General features: G+C 39.5%; 1 protein-coding gene across 8 annotated transcripts in view; it reads right to left on the minus strand.

The window, feature by feature from the left end:
* MAST4 (microtubule associated serine/threonine kinase family member 4) overlaps nucleotides 1–18,336 on the minus strand; it is a 563,317-nt gene that overhangs the window by 378,152 nt on the left and 166,829 nt on the right. For all 8 annotated transcript variants that reach the window (XM_053907302.1, XM_053907300.1, XM_053907299.1 and 5 more), the window contains exon 3: nucleotides 12,472–12,596. In XM_053907302.1, coding sequence (XP_053763277.1) covers nucleotides 12,472–12,596 — 125 coding nt within the window. The remainder of the gene's footprint in view (nucleotides 1–12,471; nucleotides 12,597–18,336) is intronic.

Raw genomic sequence — 18,336 nt, forward strand, 5'->3', positions numbered from 1 at the left:
GGGGGGGCCTGGATGGCTTAGTCAGTTAAGCATTCGACTTTGGCTCAGGTCATGATCTCATGGTTCGCGAGTTCAAGCTCCCCATCAGGCTCTGTGCTGACAGCTCAGAGCCTGGAACCTGGAGCCTGCTTCGGATTCTGTGTGTCTCTCTCTGCTCCTCTCCCACTCACGCTCTGCCTCTGTCTCTCAAAAATAAATAAACATTTCAAAAAATTAAAAACAAAAAAGACATTCACGTATACAAACAAGAGCCCTGAACAATGAAGTATTTACATCACAAATAGCTGAGTTGAAATTGCACAGTGTCCCATTCTTTGTTTAAAAACAAATTAATAGTACCAGATCACAAAGAAAAGATACAATCCAGAAAGCCATTATTACCGTCTAGCCATGGAATCCAACAAAAATTAAGAATTATTTCCTTTTGACTAAAATACCTTCAGATAACAGACTTTGCAGCTGGGAGATCTTCTAAGTAAACAGGACATTCTTCTTACTAACAGACAGACAGCAGTGGTCTTTCAAGATCCACATTAAGTCAGAAACCATTCTGTCACTCACAGCCATAAGCCTCTGGCTCTTCATGTGGTCCTTTGCCTCTGTGACTATTCTAGAAACACTGTACTAAGAAAAAACAACATTGTTCACACCACACTGTCCATTTTTATCTACCGCTCCCAGCCTGTTTCATTACATACTTAATTCCACTACACCTTGAGGCTTGCCTGACGATCCTTGCTAGAGCCCTGTAGCCCACATCCTTCTTCCAGATCTACAAATTCTCAAAACTGCACACTATCCAACACATTATTTCCTTCCACTTTGCTGGTTTCTCTCAAGTCTCATTTCAACTAGCTTTGAAGCTCCTTAAAAATGATGACGCATCACATCTTTATCAGGTACGTTTTATTTATTTATTTCAGTACAGTTGACAAACAATTTTACCTTAGCTTCAGGTGTACAACATAGTGATTCAATTTCTCAATACATTTTGCTATGCTCACCACAAGTGTAGCAACCATCTGTCGCCACAAAATACTATGACACTGTTATCAACTATAAGATCAACTATATGCTGTGCCTTTTATTTACATGACTTATTCGTTCCATAACTCGAAGCCTATATCTCCTTCACCCATGTTGCCCATCCTGCCATCCCCTTCCTTCTATTTCACTTTGCATAATACCCTCTAGCTGCATCCACACTGTCACAAATGGAAAGATGTCATCCCTTTTTTGGCTGAGTAATACTCCACTATGTGTGTGCACACGCACACTTATGTATGTGTTTGTGTGTGGACACCACGTCTCCTTTACCCATTCACCTAGTAATGGACATTTGGGTTGATTCCATATCTTGGCTATTGTAAATAATGCTGCAATAAACATTGGGGTGCATATATCTTTTTGTATTGGTGCTTTCGTTTCCTGTGAATAAATATCCAGTAGTGGAATTACTGAATCATAGGGTATTTCTGTTTTTAATTTTTTGAGGAACCTCCGTATGGTTCTCCACAGTGGCCATACCAATTTACATTCCTACCAACAGCGCAGGAGGGTTCCTTTTTCTTCACATCCACACCAATATTTTGTGGGTTTTTTGTGCTTTTGATTTTAACCATTCTGTCAGGTATAAGGTGATATCTCATGTGGTTTTGATTTGCATTTCCCTAATGATTAGTGATGATATTGAGCATGTTTTATCTGTCTGTTGGCCATCTGTACATCTTCTTTAGAAAAATGTCTATTCAGACCCCCTGCTCATTTTTAATCACATTATTTGTGTTTTGTTGGTGTTGAGTTGTTAAGTTCTTTAGGGATCTTGGATATTAACCATTTATTAGATAAGTCCTTTGCAAATATCTTTTCACATTCAACAGGCTGCCTTTTAGTTTTGCCAATGATTTCCTTCATTGTACAAAAACGCTTTATTTTGATAGAGTCCCAATGGTTTGTTTCTGCTTTTGTTTCCCTTGCCTCAGGAGACAAATCAAGAAAAATGTTGCTATTGCCCAGGTCAGCGACATGACATGTGTTCTATTCCAGAATTTTTACAGTGTGGGGTCTCACATTTAGGTCTGTAACTCATGTTGAGTTTATTTTTGTGTATGATGTTAGAAAGTGGTGCAAATTTCTCAGCACCATTTGTTGAAGAGACTGTCTTCCCCATTATAAATTCTTACCTCTCTTGTCTGAGATGAATTGACCATATAATTATGGGTTTATTTCTGGGCTTTTTATACTGTTACACTCATCTATGTGTCCATTTGTGTGCCAGTACCATATGGTTTTGATTACTACAGCTTTGTAGTATATCTTGAAATCTGGAATTGTGACATCTCCAGTTTTGTTCTTCTTTCTCAAGACTGCTTTGGTTGTGTGGGGTGTTTTGTGGTCCTACTCAAATGTTACTGTGACTTGTTCCAGTACTATGAAATGTGCTGTTGGTATTTTCACAGGGATTGTGTTGTATCTGTAGATTGCTTTGGGGAGTACAGACATTTTAACAATATTATTTCTTCCAATCTGTGAAGTATCTTTCCATTTGTTTGTCTTCAATTTCTTTTATCAATATTTTATGGTTTTCACCTCTATAGTTAAGTCTATTCCTAGGTATTCTGTTCTTTTTGGTGCAAATGTAAATAGCACTGTTTTCTCAATTCCCCTTTCTGCTACTCTGTTACTAGTGTATAAAAATTATACCAATATCCGGGCATTAATTTTGTATCCTGCAACTTTGCTGAACTCATTTATTTCTTCTAAAAGTTTTTTGGTGAAGTCTTCAGAATTTTCTGTGTGCATTATCATGTCATGTGCAAACAATGACAGCTACCTTCTTCCTTACTAATATGGATGCCTCATTTCTTTTTCCTGTTTGCTTGTTGTAGCTAGGACTTCTGGTACTATATATAATAAAAGTGGTGAGAGTAGATATCCTGTCTTGTTCCTGACCTTATGGGAAAAGGTCTCAGTTTTTTTCACCACTGAGTATGATGTGAGCTGTGAGTTTTTCACACATGGCCTTCATTGTGTTCAAGTATGTTTCCTTTAAACCCACTTTGTTTAAAGTTTTTACCATAAACGGAGGTTGAATTTGGTTGAATGCTTTTGCTACATCTGTCAAGATGATCATTTACTTTTTATCCTTTGTTTTGTTGATGTACTGTATTATAGTGATTGATTTGCAAATATTCAACCATCCTTGCATCCCAGAAACAAATCCCATTTGATCATGGTGATAATCCTTTTAACGTATTGCTGAATGTTGTTTGCTATTTTTTGAACATGAGGGTAATGCTGGCCTCATAGAAGTATTTGGAAGCTTTCCTTCCTCTTCTCTCCTTTTTTTTTTTTTTTTATGTAGGTTTTAATACCAATTGTATAAGAACTCCATTAATAGTCAATTAACTGATAAATGAGCATAACAAAATACACACAGATTTGGAATCCAACACTAGATTGATACTTCAGGTGTCAATGAACAAAAAATAAATGTATTCACCAATACCACTCATTCCACTAACCACCAAAATATATCTAAAAAATACAGCAGGAAAAGTATCAAGACATGCAAGCTTTTCCAGAGCCCCAATAACCAAAGTCTCCTAAGAAGTCTATTAAGTAAAATGATAACTTTACATTTTTTCCCAAGAAAGGAAATGTTACATCCCAATACCTTCTCTCTCAGAAACCACTGTCTAATTGCTATGAGCTTGTTGGGGTTTTTCCAGGGTTGCAGAATCTTTGTGACAATGAGACAATGAGACAATGAGACAGCAATGTCAGGGGCTGATATTTTATCAGGGGATCAAGAGCACAAGCTGTGTCACACCAGGAATTCACCAGAGCAGCATCTGTCCACCAGTGCACCAACGGACACTTCCATGATGGCAGCCAGAACTGCTTGACCACCTCTATCTCAGTCATTTCCCGAGACACAGGGCCCATTCAAATCATTGAGAGCCTAGCAATTCAACTAGTCCAGGCTCCAGGAAGCAGAACTACAGGAGCCTCGGAAAACTCTCAATTCTTACAATTACAGACCTAAACATTTATGAATAAACAACTATCATCTAAGCACTAAATATATATAAGGCAGTGCCCTTGGTGCTAAAAATTACAGTGCAGAGAAGACAGCTGAGATGCCAAGACTTGGCATTCTCTGGATCATCTCATAATGAAGAGGTTAACGAACTCCTAAACAGGTATACTAGTTGGGTAAGTGGGTAATAAATGAAACTTAAGCTTTAACATACACACACAATGATATCTAAACATTTATATGGTATTACTGTTATAAATTCATTTAAATCCCCTGTATGATGTTAAGTAATTAAAACAGGGCACGCCTTCTGACTCTTGAAATTCCACAAGATATTTATGGGCACCATTCATCACACTGCCACTCAAATGACTTTGATAACAGGAAGTCCACACTTGACCAGTCTGTCCAGTCACACCCACATAGAGAGGTGCTTCAGCAGGCATCCATCCCGTCCTTCCCAGGAAGGATAACATACACACAAAGTCATGGCTATTTTTTAATCTTTGAAAATGTAAGGAAGAGAAAACTAAGAGGAGAAGTTTCAAGTGCCTACTTCTGGCTGCAATTTCATTTTAGAAAAAAAAAACCCTGCCTCTCCACCTGACAAAATAAGTAGTTTTTCACTCATTAATAGACTGAATCACAACACACTCAATATATGTTTTTCTGCTAATTATTCTCAGAGTACCCCAGCACGTTTAGAGTAAGGAGACACATTTAGAGTATCTCTTCACGGGGACAGGAGTTGGATTATAACAAGGATTTTATAGTTCAATTTTAATCTGATCTTTGATTTATAGACTCCTGTTAAACCAGCCACTCTGTGGATGGGCCCAGGTGAGCCTATAATGAGATTTATCTTCATGGATTAGGCCTGACCTATAATAATCTGCTCAGGGCTCCCTACTGCTATTTCAGCACTGAGTTATGAAAATTCATCCCTTCACTATAAACAGAACCTAGCTCAGAGGGTAATAACTCGGAGATGTATTACTCCTGGAATATAAGCACTCTTGAGACTCTGATTATAATGTCCACAGCTGAAGGCACTATTTCACAATTGAGATTACTACTTTCCAGATGAAAAAAATTCTGAACTATGGAATAATGCCTTCAGCCACATACACTGTAATCACACTCAGGAGTTCTTATATCCCAAGAGCAACACAGGTTACCAACAGTTGGTATGGTAAGCTGATTTAGGGAATGGAAGGAAGTTACAGGAAGAAGCAAGGATAAGCCTAACTTCACATTTGCTTTATCCAGAGGCTTTGATGTAAGAGTTCAACATGCCAAATAACCTTATCAACTTCACTAAAAACCTGACAAATTTACAATAGTTATTTTTCAAATAAACAAGCGAAGTTCTTTTTTTTTTTTAACATGACAATGTTGACTGCTGGCCAGGGTGTAGTGAAATGCACTTCCTCAATATATGAATGCATAAGTCTGGACAGTGTTCATAGAAACAATATTTAGCAGAAGTACAGAGAACTTTCATAATGCTCACATCCTTTGCCACAGCGATTCTACTCCAAGAAGTTACCCTGGAAACGTAATTAGAGGTGAACCAGGACTTATTAAAAGCCTGTTCAGCACCATTATCTGCAATAGGAAAAACTTGGAAATAACCTAAAGGGAGAAATTTTGAGAAATCCACACATTCAAGTATTATCCAGCCTTTAAATTATTGAGTCACAGTGGGTAAGAAGAAATGCTAACTCATAGTTGTATTCTACAACTTTTGTTAAGCAATCTATCCAAGGGCATTCAAATTGTTCCTCCATCAATATTTAACAGATCCTCTCTCGGAGTTAACTAATTGGACTTCAGCTCAGGTTTTTGTTTTTGAGCTATAAGGCTAATGAAGTATTGATATAATATTAAATGACTGCAAATAAAGTCCGTACTCTAAATAAATGCTGACATTATGCCAGTGCATTGTGAATGAATTAAAAAGGAAAAATGCACTTTTGCATACATTTAGTGAATTTTCCCTGACTCTTCATAATGCATTTTTGCAAATGGAAAAGATGAATATTCATCAACCCTCTTTGAATCTATTACAGTTTAAATAGTTTTGTCTTAATATTCATAGTACATCATGAAATGTAATTTTTTCATTAAAAGAAATGGATACTATGTCAAAAAAAGGGTCACTGAAGAAACATAAAATTATACCACTGAACCTAACAGTAAGAGTTGAAGAGCATTATTTGAAAGCACTTCCCTCTTTCAAAACCGTTAGCTATTCTAGCAAGTATCTTCTCCCAGGTTGTCCTGTTGATGAATACTAAGTGAAAATGAGCAAGAAAGAAACAAGCTGGTTCACCAACATGCAAGAGGGACAAAAAGGTTACACTATGGCTCATTATCAGGTGATCTGAGAGAAAGGGCTCATCTCCCTCCTTGCTGATAATACCACTCATCTAAGCCTGACAACCCCAAGGAAACATCTTTCTGATCAACCCCAGGTAGACCAACATCAGCATTTCCTAAGTGACAGGCACCAGACAAAGGACTGCCCATGAGTTGGCTCATGTAATCCTCACAATAACCTGAGGAGGTTACAACCATTAGCCTCTCTTCACAGATGAGGAAACCAAGGCTTACACAGCTATTAAGGACTAGAGAGTGGAGATGATCTCTTAACCACTCTGCTTTCCCCCCTCATTCCCTTTTTCCAACTTAACCACTAAAGTCTACTTCCTGAATGTCCTTTCCATGGTTAACTGCTCTCTGGCTTGAAGAGCTTCTTGATTAGGCTAAACAGTATAAACCTGGGGCACCTGGGTGGCTCAGTCCGTTGAGCATCCAACTCTTGGATTCAGCTCAGGTCATGATCTCACAGTTCATGGGTTCAAGCCCTGCATCGGGCTGTGCACTGACAGTACAGAGCCTGCTTGGAATTCTCTCTGTCCTCTCTCTCTGACCTTCCCCACCCCCTCTCTCAAAATAAATGAACATTTTTTTAAAGTTTAATAAATAAATAAATACAAAAAAATAACATAAGCCTAAAAAGTTTATCACAGATTAAAAATGAGCACACAAACAAACAAACAAAAAAACCAACAACCCATTCTAGGGCATTGAAAACATACAGAAAGGAAATATTTTCGCTTCTGCATTCTTCAAGTCCTCAGTGGGCACCTACTATGTGCCAGCACTATTCTACGTCCTGGGAAGACAGCTGGGAAAACAGAAAATCTCTTTACTCTCATTAATTTTTCATTAGAGTAGTTAATAGATATGTAATAAGATAAGCCAATCGTGTAGCATACTGAATGGGAATAAAGCTAAGGAGTAAATCAGAGTGTCCAGCATGCAAGGGGGGGGAACTGTTTCAAACAACATGGCCAAGGAAGACCTCAACAAGAGAAAATGTATTACGGGCATGAGCAGAGGAGGCTCAAGATTCAAATCAAACAGAAAACAGGGGGAAAACACTGTAAACTAGTTTTTACCATGTTTCTACCATCTGTCCATTACTCCAAAGTACAAAAGAAGTGAGGATTTCATTTGAGGGCCACATATATTATTTTTAAACTGTAATCACCAAGGCTTACAACCTTATTTTCCTACAGAAAAATAAGTTACCACTGGTCCTGCTTTTGTCTCTTGAAATTTCCATCTTTCTTGCCAGAAAGCAGCATCTGTATAAATCCCCCTGCTTTTGACAACTCTGACTTCTTTGATAAACTACCCATGTGTGTGGGGAGGGACAGAAAGATGGAAGAAGCAAATGGGGAAATGAGTTTTCCCCTCTTCAGATTAATGTATATGAAGTATACATCTGACACTTCATCAGCACTCCCGGCTGGTGTCCCAGCAGGCGGACACTGGCTAAGCATGTATCCTGCCAGCTACCAGGCTACTTAGGATGAATTGGCAACGTGCCATTTATCTGAAATGCCCAATGTGTCTGGGAGAGGGAGCACAACTACATTTAGCATTGCCAAGGAAAACTAGATACTTCAGGCTAGGAATTAATCTCCTCCTTGAGAAGGTAGTTAGCATTACCCTCAAGCGTGCCTATGGCATTTAAATCACTATAGGTCATGCATTTACTAAAATTCATACCTACCAAACCACGAGGCCTTCATTTATATCTTACTAACATATCAATACCTCTCAGGTTGAGAGTATGTACTTTTCAGAAATGTTTATTGTTGTGTTGAACAGGAAATTCTGTTTTATCAAGTGCAGTGCTGTCATTTGGACATAAATCACTTGGATTCCAGTTTTTCCAATTTTTCCACACTTGACGACACACATTGCTTCAACTTACTTCTTCCATGGACCCACAAAACAGTGAAATCAACGGGACCATATGAGGTCTCCTTACAAGCATATTAACCACATTTTCTTGAATGTGGACAGTGATCCTCTCTTGACGAACTGGGTCACCCTATTTTTTGAGTGGCTGGTGTGAAACTACATGGAATTTGGCTCATTACATGGACTTCAAGGCTAACGGCAAATGTAACACACAGAACGACAAAAACAAAGAGGTATTTAGATGGATGGTCTTATTAGGCCACCCGTTCCAGCACACAGAATTGCAACATCACTCTTGCCTTGCAACTAAAGCCATCTGTCACTTTGTGGGAATAATTATTTGTTCCATCAACCATATTTATTAAATGCTTCCCACATGCAAGGAGTTGTGCCAGGAGCAGTGAGGTCCAGATTCAGAGGAGACAGGAATTCTGCCCTCAAGAAGCCTGCAGTCTAGCAGCGGGTATTAGGGACCAACACAAAGAACTAAAACCAATGTGCACAATGGTAAACAAGAGTCAGGAGGAAGGGTGATTTATAGCCCTGAGATGGGGTGGGGGGCTCTGAGATGGGGGAGCGGGGAGGGAGGTGGCAAGGGGATTGAGGATAGTGGCCTGGAAAGAGGATCAGGGTGAAGCACATTGTACTGTTCAGTGCACCACGCTAAACATCACTTTTTGAGAAGGAAAAGGGAAAAAAGGAAAAAGGAAAAAGTAAGTTCTAGTAAGTGGACATTTCCACCTCCGGAGCATCATTCTCTATCACTACAGAGATAGATAGTTGTAATCAGGAAGATAATTTAGATGTCATCCAATCCAAGAAACAGCAAACAGATTAACCGTAATGGTTCTGCAAAGGGTATCCAAAGCCAAAAAAGTCATTAACCTGGACTGAGTGACATACCGAAATCAGCAATATGGCCAGAAATGTGGGCAGATCGCAGAACTATGAGGAAAATAAGATGGTACTCTGCCTGGCAGCTCCCTCCAGCTGTCACTGCTCTTTCAACAATGGAACAGGAGGGCGGGTGCAAGGGGAGATGACTTGGTCAAACAGCCCGCAAACAGTTTTCCTTAAACTATAATCAGGAAGCAATGAAACCTCTAAAGGAAAGATATGATGAAAGTTACATTTTAAACTTTCACTGTCCGGCATAAATGGTTAACCATAGTCTGGCTTCTGTACTCAAGCTTACCCATAATAGGTTAGCAACAGAAGTAATTACACTGCTAACATTTGAGACTTGTTATGTGCCAGGTACTATTTTAAGTTTGCTCTCGATGGTATTTTAGCACTTTTTCTAGTTTTGCTCTCAAGCAAACAGTGGAAAAACTTGCAGGGCAGATAAGCCAGTAATTTAATGACACTTTGCTAAGAATCTCATCAGACAGATTTTAGAGAGTACTCTTTTGTATTTTCTATTAATAGCTCTCTTTATCTTTTTATCTTATTCCCAAGCCTTAGGTCACCTGACATGTGTTTTAAGAATGAATGAATCAATTTCTGTTTCTGACTATGTGACTACCAGTATTACGTAAGATATATTCCCTTTAACAGTGCTTTTTAATCAGAATAATTTACTTGGCAATAAACATACAGGATTACTAACTAAGTGTTAAGAGTAATATTGCAGTGACCAAAAAACACTTCTGTTTAAAAAAAATCACTGGGGCACCTGGGTGGCTCAGTTGGTTAAGCGTCCAACTTCAGCTCAGGTCACAATCTCTCGGTTTGCGGATGGATTAGAGCCCTGTGGATTTGAGTTGGGCGCTGTGCTGACAGCTTGGAGCCTGGATCCTGCTTAGGATTCTGTGTCTCCTTCTCTCTCTGCTCCTACCCTGCTTGCTCGCTCGCTCTCGCTCTCTCTCTCAAAACAATAAATATTAAAAAAAATTTTTTTAAACCACTAATTCTGAGGAATTTCCCTCTTTCCTTAAAAAGTAAACACTTTCAGTAAAATAAGCTTTTAATATAATTGCCCAAGAAGAAAAACTAAAATTGAACTTGGGAATGGAATGAAGGCAAATGCTAACTACTATCGTTGTAAACATACCTTTAAATATAAGTCTCCAAATTTTCATGAGAGGAAAAAGATGAACTTTGATTTGAAAATCATAGTCAATTTTGCAGTCATAAATTTTCTGAAAGACACTTTTTTAGGGATAACTATTCACTATGTTCATAATCTTTATTATTCTAGAAGCAAAATCAGGGAATCCCGAAGTTGAATTCCAGAGACTGATTCAATACCTCTTTTCATCTTGCAGGTACAGCTGAGTTGATAAAATCTGAGAAAGTAAGTGATCTGCCCAAGTTTATACAGCTACCTAATGGCAAAAGCAAGACTAGAATCTCAACCTAAATCAAATCTCCCTGATTACTGAATAATTCTCAAATATCCAACTTATTCATTACCAATGCATAAGATTACAAGGCACCGCAATGCACTCATTTATTATTTGCATTATCATCAGTAAAACATGTTTAAAAACCTATTCCCATACCATACAACTCTACCACTAAAGCAAAAGTAACTTGTACAGACTTCTAGGCTGTGCCAAAGGTTGAAGTAGAGAAGTAATACACCCAGGAGAAAAAAAAAAATTCTAGTAAGCATTGTGATTGAAAATAAAGATGAAGGGCACCTAGGCAGCTCAGTCAGCTAAGCATCTGATGGGCTCAGGTCATGATTTCATGGATCTTCAGTTCAAGCCCCATGTTGGACTCTGTGCTGACAGCCCGGAGCCTGGAGCCTACTTTGATTTCTGTGTATCTCTCCCTCTCTTTGTCCCTCCCCTGCTCAGGCTCCGTCTCTGTCTCTGTCTCTCTCTTCAAAATAAACAGTAAAAAAAGAAAAAAAAAATTTTTTTAAAGAAAATAAAGATGAACACTGAAAACACTGGAAAAAAAATTCAGGAGTCCAAACTACTAACATATATACAAATATGGGTGCCACCTGCCAAGTGGTAAATGCGGATCAAGTGCTGAGGTTGGAACAAACAAACATACAAACAAACAGGTGTCACCAATGGATGAGAAATCTAGGGGAAATTTTTGACCAAATACGTTCACATGGCCTGAAATCTATCTCTCTACAGAATGCTTATCGTTTGCAAGAGGAAAAAATCAAACCACGGTGGAGAAATCAAACACTGCCATGATGGGGGCGGGGGAGGGGGGGTAGCAAAATTAACATCACAATGAAGGGCAGACTGACTTCGGGGGCCTGCATGAGGCAAGCCCTGAAAGGAAACATCACCACCCATGTCCTATTCTGGCCTGGAATGCAAAATGTGACTTTCCCCAAGAGGAAACATTACACATATCAAACACGTGTAATATGAGAAACATTACATTTTTTTTCATTGGGAGAACTATAGTCTTCAAAAATGTCTGTGTCATAAAAGGCAAAGGAAGGCTGTGGCAACCTTCCAGATTGATAGAGACTGAATAGATATGACAATTAAATACAATATATGACCCCAGACTGAATCCTATACTGGAGGCTGAAGAAAAATGCCATACAGGACATTATCGTGCCAATTGATTAAACTGAAATACAGAATGGAGCATACATAAAAGGCTTATGGCAGCCATAAATTTGCCACTGTTCGTAACTGTGATAACAAATGGCCATAATACATACAGTTTACTCCCAAACAGTTCAAAAAATTATCTGAGTGTGTGGACATATATATGCATATACACACATAGGTATATATCTACATCGACATATATACAAGGAAGATAAAGCGAATTTGGCAAGAGATTAATAGCTGAATCAAGGTAAGGACCCACCATGTTCTACTGATTTTTCATATTCTTGCAACTTTTAGTAAGTTTGGAATTATTTTCAAATAAGGCATTTAAGACAAAAATCTCACAAATATTTTCATTTCTTTTGAAGGAAGAGGGAAGACAGTCAAGTAGAAACAAACGGTACAGATTAGGCGGGAGGGATGGAGACAAGCCTTGGAAAAAATTAGCACACTCAGAGCAAAATATTGCACATTGCCAAATCTGTCCTTAACGTTAAATGTGGTTGTAAGTTCAAACCTAGTTAAACTCAATAAACTTAAAATAGTCCCCAGGGAGGTGGAGAGACGGTATCACCCGATGCTCTGCATAAAGAAGCAGAGGACACTCACCAGGCTGGCGGTGAGCGAGGGCGCAGACTGGCCCAAGGCCTGGCTGCGCATGCGCACGAGGTTGGACGTCTCCGCCGAGGTGGCCCAGGCCTGCCCTGCCACGGGGTTTGGAAGCAGGTACCGCCCTGTGGGGGTGAAACAAGACAGTGTAAGCGGCAGGCAAAACATCAGTAATTCTGTGGCAAGGGCAAGTCCCTTCTTGGCCATCCTTCTAACCTGCTGCTGTCACACTCCTTACATTTATTAACAGCAACAAGGGTAATGCTGTCTTAATTAAGTCAGGAGATCCAGGGGCAAGTTGTGACCCTGATTTCCCACATAAACCCAAGTAAACCTCCTCCCCTCCAGCATCTGTACCTTTCGGCCAGCACAGGATACAGCCCCTTGTTACTTCTGCCCATGCCATAGGAACTTGCCAAGGATGCATATAAACCCATAAAACATTCTCAGCATCACAGAAGGAAACATAAGCACGTTCAAACAAGGACTTTTTCAATATCTACTACGAAAAACTGATCTCAAAATCAACCAGAAAAAAGTCAACAAAATGGAGATCATGGTCAACAAAACAAAGAGTTGCAATTCTGTCAAAGTGAAATGGGGCTGGTGCCTCTTTCTCAAAGCTCCTCTGTCTGAAGAACTGATGGTCATCCAACCATGTCCACAGGACACACATGGTATTCATCTGCATAAATCAGGACATCAATGTCAGTCTAGGTTCACTGAGCAATTTACATCAACCTTGAACTCTAATGCATTGGTATGCCTTTAAAAGTCAAACAGTTGAACCAATTTACATTGCCTTACTTCCTCACCACAAGGACTGGACTAGTTATCAACACCCAAGAAATAAGACTCCTTTCTTTTTTTTTTTTTTTTTTTTTTTAGCATTTATTTATTTACTTTGAGAGAGACAGAGACAGCATGAGTGAAGGAAGGGAGAGAGAGAATTCCAAGCAGTCTCTGGGCTGCCAGCACAGAGCCCAATATGGGGCTCAAACCCATGAAGCCGTGAGATCATGACCTGAGCTAAAACCAAGAGTCAGACACTTAACCAACCGAGCCACCCAGGTGCCCCAAGAAATAAGGCTTCTTGACTTTAGGAAGTTAGGATGGATGTTAATATTCACACAGTAATGGAGCTCAGTTAAAGTAGAAACCATGATTGATTTTTATCCGTTTCACCCTAATACATGCACAACGACTGGCCATAGTAGGTGCTCATGAAATATCCACAGAACGATAAAAGAACAAATGGGCACGTCTTTCTCAAACAACAAACAGGCACAAAGAAAGGATGGCAGGCAACGTGGAGAACCTCATCCAAGGACTGGGGAGGGGAGGATCGGTATTCCAGCCACATACCTCTCAGATACATGGAAGAATGCATCACATGTGGCTGTTGGCCCTGCAGCCGAGACAATATGTGATTTTCCCCGGCAGATCTGTTCCTCGTAGTAGAGCCTCACTCTCTTCCTCAGGCATGCACCCCACAAGCCTATCCCACTGGTTAATAAGTGTTGCAATATAAAGTGATTTACTGGGGCGCCTGGGTGGCTCAGTCGGTTAAGCATCTCCGACTTCGGCTCAGGTCATGATCTCGCGGTCTGTGAGTTCAAGCCCCGCGTCGGGCTCTGTGCTGACAGCTCAGAGCCTGGAGCCTGCTTCAGATTCTGTCTCCCTCTCTCTCTGACCCTCCCCCGTTCATGCTCTGTCTCTCTCTGTCTCAAAAATAAATAAACGTTAAAAAAAAAATTAAAAAAAAAAAATAAAGTGATTTACTAGCAGTGTGCATGGTAACTACCAGCACTATCCAAGTACAGTAGTGAGCTGCAGCTGCCATCACTGTCCATGCTACGAGGTCTAACTCTTGAATTCAAGTACTCTCACAAATGTGTATCTTTTTTTTTAATGCTACTTATTTTGGAGAGAGAAAGAGACAGACTGCAAGCAGGGGAGGAGCAGAGAGGGAGAGCGACACAGAATCTGAAGCAGGCTCCAGGCTCTGAGCTGCCAGCACAGAGCCTGATGCGGGGCTCGAACTCAAACTGTGAGATCATGACCTGAGCCCAAGCTGGATGCCCAACCAGCTGAGCCACCCAGGCGCCCCAGAAATGTGTATCTTAATGGCAAAGGAAACACTTACTTTGCCAAAATTTCTCTTTTGCACCATTATATAGTGAAAGCACACCCTACAGAAAATGAGATCTGCTTCTGAGATCCCGATCTTGCCTCAGTGACAACAGAGAAGACGTTAGTCAACCTCTCCTGGACTTGGTTTTTCTGTCTCTAAAATGGAGAGAATGCGGTTGACTATTGTTGAGGGCATCAAAGAATTTTTTAACTAAAGCGCTCAGTAAACGTTAGCTATATAGTCCAAACAGTAGTAAAAATGGTAAGTATCATTTTCACGTGGATTTGGTTTCTTTTCACTCACAAATAGGTAACGTAAATATAAAGGAAAAAAGTCATCTAAAATCGCACCAGGGAAAACCACTATCAACATTTCAGTGATCTTCTGCCAGGCTTTCTTTCTGCAACCTGTATTTTCTTGCAAAAAGGGGATCATACTGATTTTTGTCCCCACATAAGAGATTATAAACTTTTCCAAACAAATAAATATGGCAAACGCCCATTAATTGAAGCACAAACTCTACCACTGAAAATTCAAACATAATTACCCTCTGTGATTCTGGTCACCACCTCAAAAACATTCAGGTACATTTTCAGACAAGATAGACCACAGATTTAAAGTCCAGATTTTTTATTTTTTTTCCTAGTCTTATTTTAAAACATGAACTAAAAGCTGAAGTATGAGGGGCTTTGGGCAATCTGTCCCCTTTAGACCCAAAGGCAGGACATTAATAAAGAAGGATAATAAAACCAGAGACTACATTTAAGAATATTAAGATCAGTATTACATGAATAAATGATTTAAGAGAGAAATAACTCTATTTGAAAGACATCATTTGTTAATAATGTACCAACCTCCATAATCAGAACCCGTGGATTTTTTTCTTCCAATCCCTTCTATTTCTTTTCCTATATTTGGTTTTATATTTTCTTTGTTCATATTTCAGAAAAGAATCCTGGTAGGAGGTAGAGAAGCTACGTTATGTCCAGGTTTACATGATGGAGAAAACCTACTATGGCCTCACCACAGCTCTGCCCCAGGTGCTTCGTTTAAAAAAAAAAACACAAAAATAAACTAAGGGTAGATACAAAAACAGTTGAAGAACTTAATTAGCAATAGAAAAACTTACAATGCAAACATTTCAGTTCACTGAAAAATTTTATAAATCAGTCCTTTTCTTTTTCTTTTAGGAAATAATTGTTAGACTATCTCCCTATAACCCTCAAGAAGAAAAAAGTATGTATTTATTTCTATATCCTCACTACCAGGCACAGTACCTGGCACTTAGTAAGTGCTCAATAAATGTTTGTTGCCTGAAATTCAGACAAACTACACTATTTGACCCATGCTTGATCAAGAAATTGAATCAAGCATTCTAAAATGCTAAGAATAAAACTAAACAAATTGTTTTCTTTAATTTCATTCGCAGCATAGCATAATAGCTAAAAATCCATTGAGGCCTTACTGTATGCCAGGCACTTCCAACATCTTAACAACCCTATGGTGTACTAGGGAATATTATCTGAACTCTAACACCCAGAGAGGGCACACAGCCAGCCCCTTTTCGGAAAAGATGAGAAATGGTAGCAGACTGGATTAAATGAGATAATGCATTGAATGCACTCAACCTGGGGCATTGGAAATAGTCAATATACTACTATCACTACTCAGATTATCATGAGAACTTTGTTAATTCCATCAACATCATCTCCTACCACCCTAGCAACAAAACAGGGCAATGTGTTCTTAGACTGCAAAAAAAGAAAAATATTTAATAATATTAAAATCAAGAAGAGTATCTCTTTATGGAAAGGATAAACAGCCAATTTGGAATTGTAGTAATCTCTGGCAGGGAAAATGGGGAATGGGTCCAGGGAGGAGTATGCTCTAATATTTTTATTGTTTTAAAAATCATACACAGGTGATAATGGGGTCATGAGTTGAACTTAAAAGTTTAAAGAACTAAGTTTTCACTTGTGGTTTTAATAAATTCAATATTTAATTTTGTTAATACAGCTGAAGAATGTGGCAAATATTAAGTTAAGCTAACGCTGGCTGGTATAGGTGTTTTGGTAAGTTATTCTCTATTACTTTCTGAACATGATACATAACATTGCTTTTAATGATTCCTATCAAAATATGTGCTCCCTAATCTAATATGGCCAAGTAGCCAGGAGTATATTCCTTCCCCTGCTGGGGCCACATCAGGGAGGCTCTGCTGACGATAGGAAATCTCTGGTGGGTCTGGGTGGGGAAGCAAAGAGCCAAAAGGAACCATGAGGACACATACAGGGTCCCAGTATGAAAGTCATGGCAGCTGTGACCGGCAAAGTTTCCCTTTGTGCCACTGGGTGAACAGAACGGAAGCAGGGAGAGTTCTCAAATAAATCCTCAATGTAGGAAATTCACACGCTAGGATCCCTGCTAGGTGAACCCAGGCACGCTTCAGGTGGGAGGGGCACAGGCAAGCTGAACCGCCTCCCTTCCCTCCACAGACTCGGAAGCGTGCTCCAAACCCTTCAATTTCGTTAGATCTCAAAGGGCACTTGAAAGCAAGCAGAGACCCCTGCTAACGGGACCCCCGTGTGCTCCCCTCCTCGTAAGTCACTCTGTCTACCACAACCACGTACATTTTTTATGCTACCGTACCATATGTCAGTCTCATGTAGGTAGCAAGGCCAGATGTGTGCCTTGTCAAAGAAAAACAAGGCGTGATGTTCAAGTGGTAAGGACAGATTTTAATCAGTAGTAACTACTCAACAGGAAAAAAGAGCCCAGTGTGAACTGAACTCACCTTCCATTTGAACACAATAACTGAGTGTTTTCAGAGAAGAATTAAGGAGTGGGGCAGGGAGCCAGCAGGGGCTCAGTCGAGTCAGGGAAGTGAAAAATTACAAAGGGTTAGTCAGTGTAACTGCGATCAGGCCAACTCTGTCTGCCAGCTGGCAAATATTGAAAATTCAGATTCTATCCTCCCACGCAGGCTGAGAGACAGAGACCCTATCTGTTAGCCCAAACAAACAAACAAAAATTTTGACAGTCTTGAGTTTTCTCCGGCAGGCACTTTAAGAGGACTAGGGTCATCCTAAGGATATCACCTTGACCTTCAACCTGTGCTACTGTCTGTTCATGTCTTTATTGGTTAAGGTTGAAGCCTAGTTGAGAAGGAGGGCTCAGAGGAGCCTGGCTAGACTTTGGTCAAGGAGAGACTCTCTGTCAGGCTTCGATCTTTTTATTACATCAACAGACCCAAACCCAAAGGAGACATTTTGATGTGCAGTAACTCATCAGTTTTTGAATTCAGTTTGAACTAAATTTTTCAATTTAGTCCACGTATTAATCTCATACAATCTTCAAATCCGATAGGACATAAAACAATAAATTTTGCCAATAATGGTAAAAATTACTCTAGTTGTGGTTGATTCTATGGTCAGATTACTGAGTGCCAACTCTGACCCCCAAAAGCAATTCCATCACTTAATCATGAACTTCTCCAACCCTCAGTTTCCTCAGCTGTAAAATCACTTACGGGGTGATGCTAAAATCTGAAAAGAAAAAACATTATATAATGGCCATTTAATAATATCAGCCTCAAAAATAAGAAACACAAAACGCTACCCAAGACACAGCAGATTATAAGGTGGGCAAGAAATAAACTTGTATTAAGCCACTGGAGAAAAATAATTAAATTAGGAAACACTTATACACATATGAAATAAAATATTTATAAT

The sequence above is a fragment of the Panthera pardus genome, unplaced genomic scaffold (genome assembly GCF_024362965.1).
Source record: "Panthera pardus isolate Hobbes unplaced genomic scaffold, ASM2436296v1 HiC_scaffold_2, whole genome shotgun sequence".
NCBI classification, from domain to species: domain Eukaryota; kingdom Metazoa; phylum Chordata; class Mammalia; order Carnivora; family Felidae; genus Panthera; species Panthera pardus.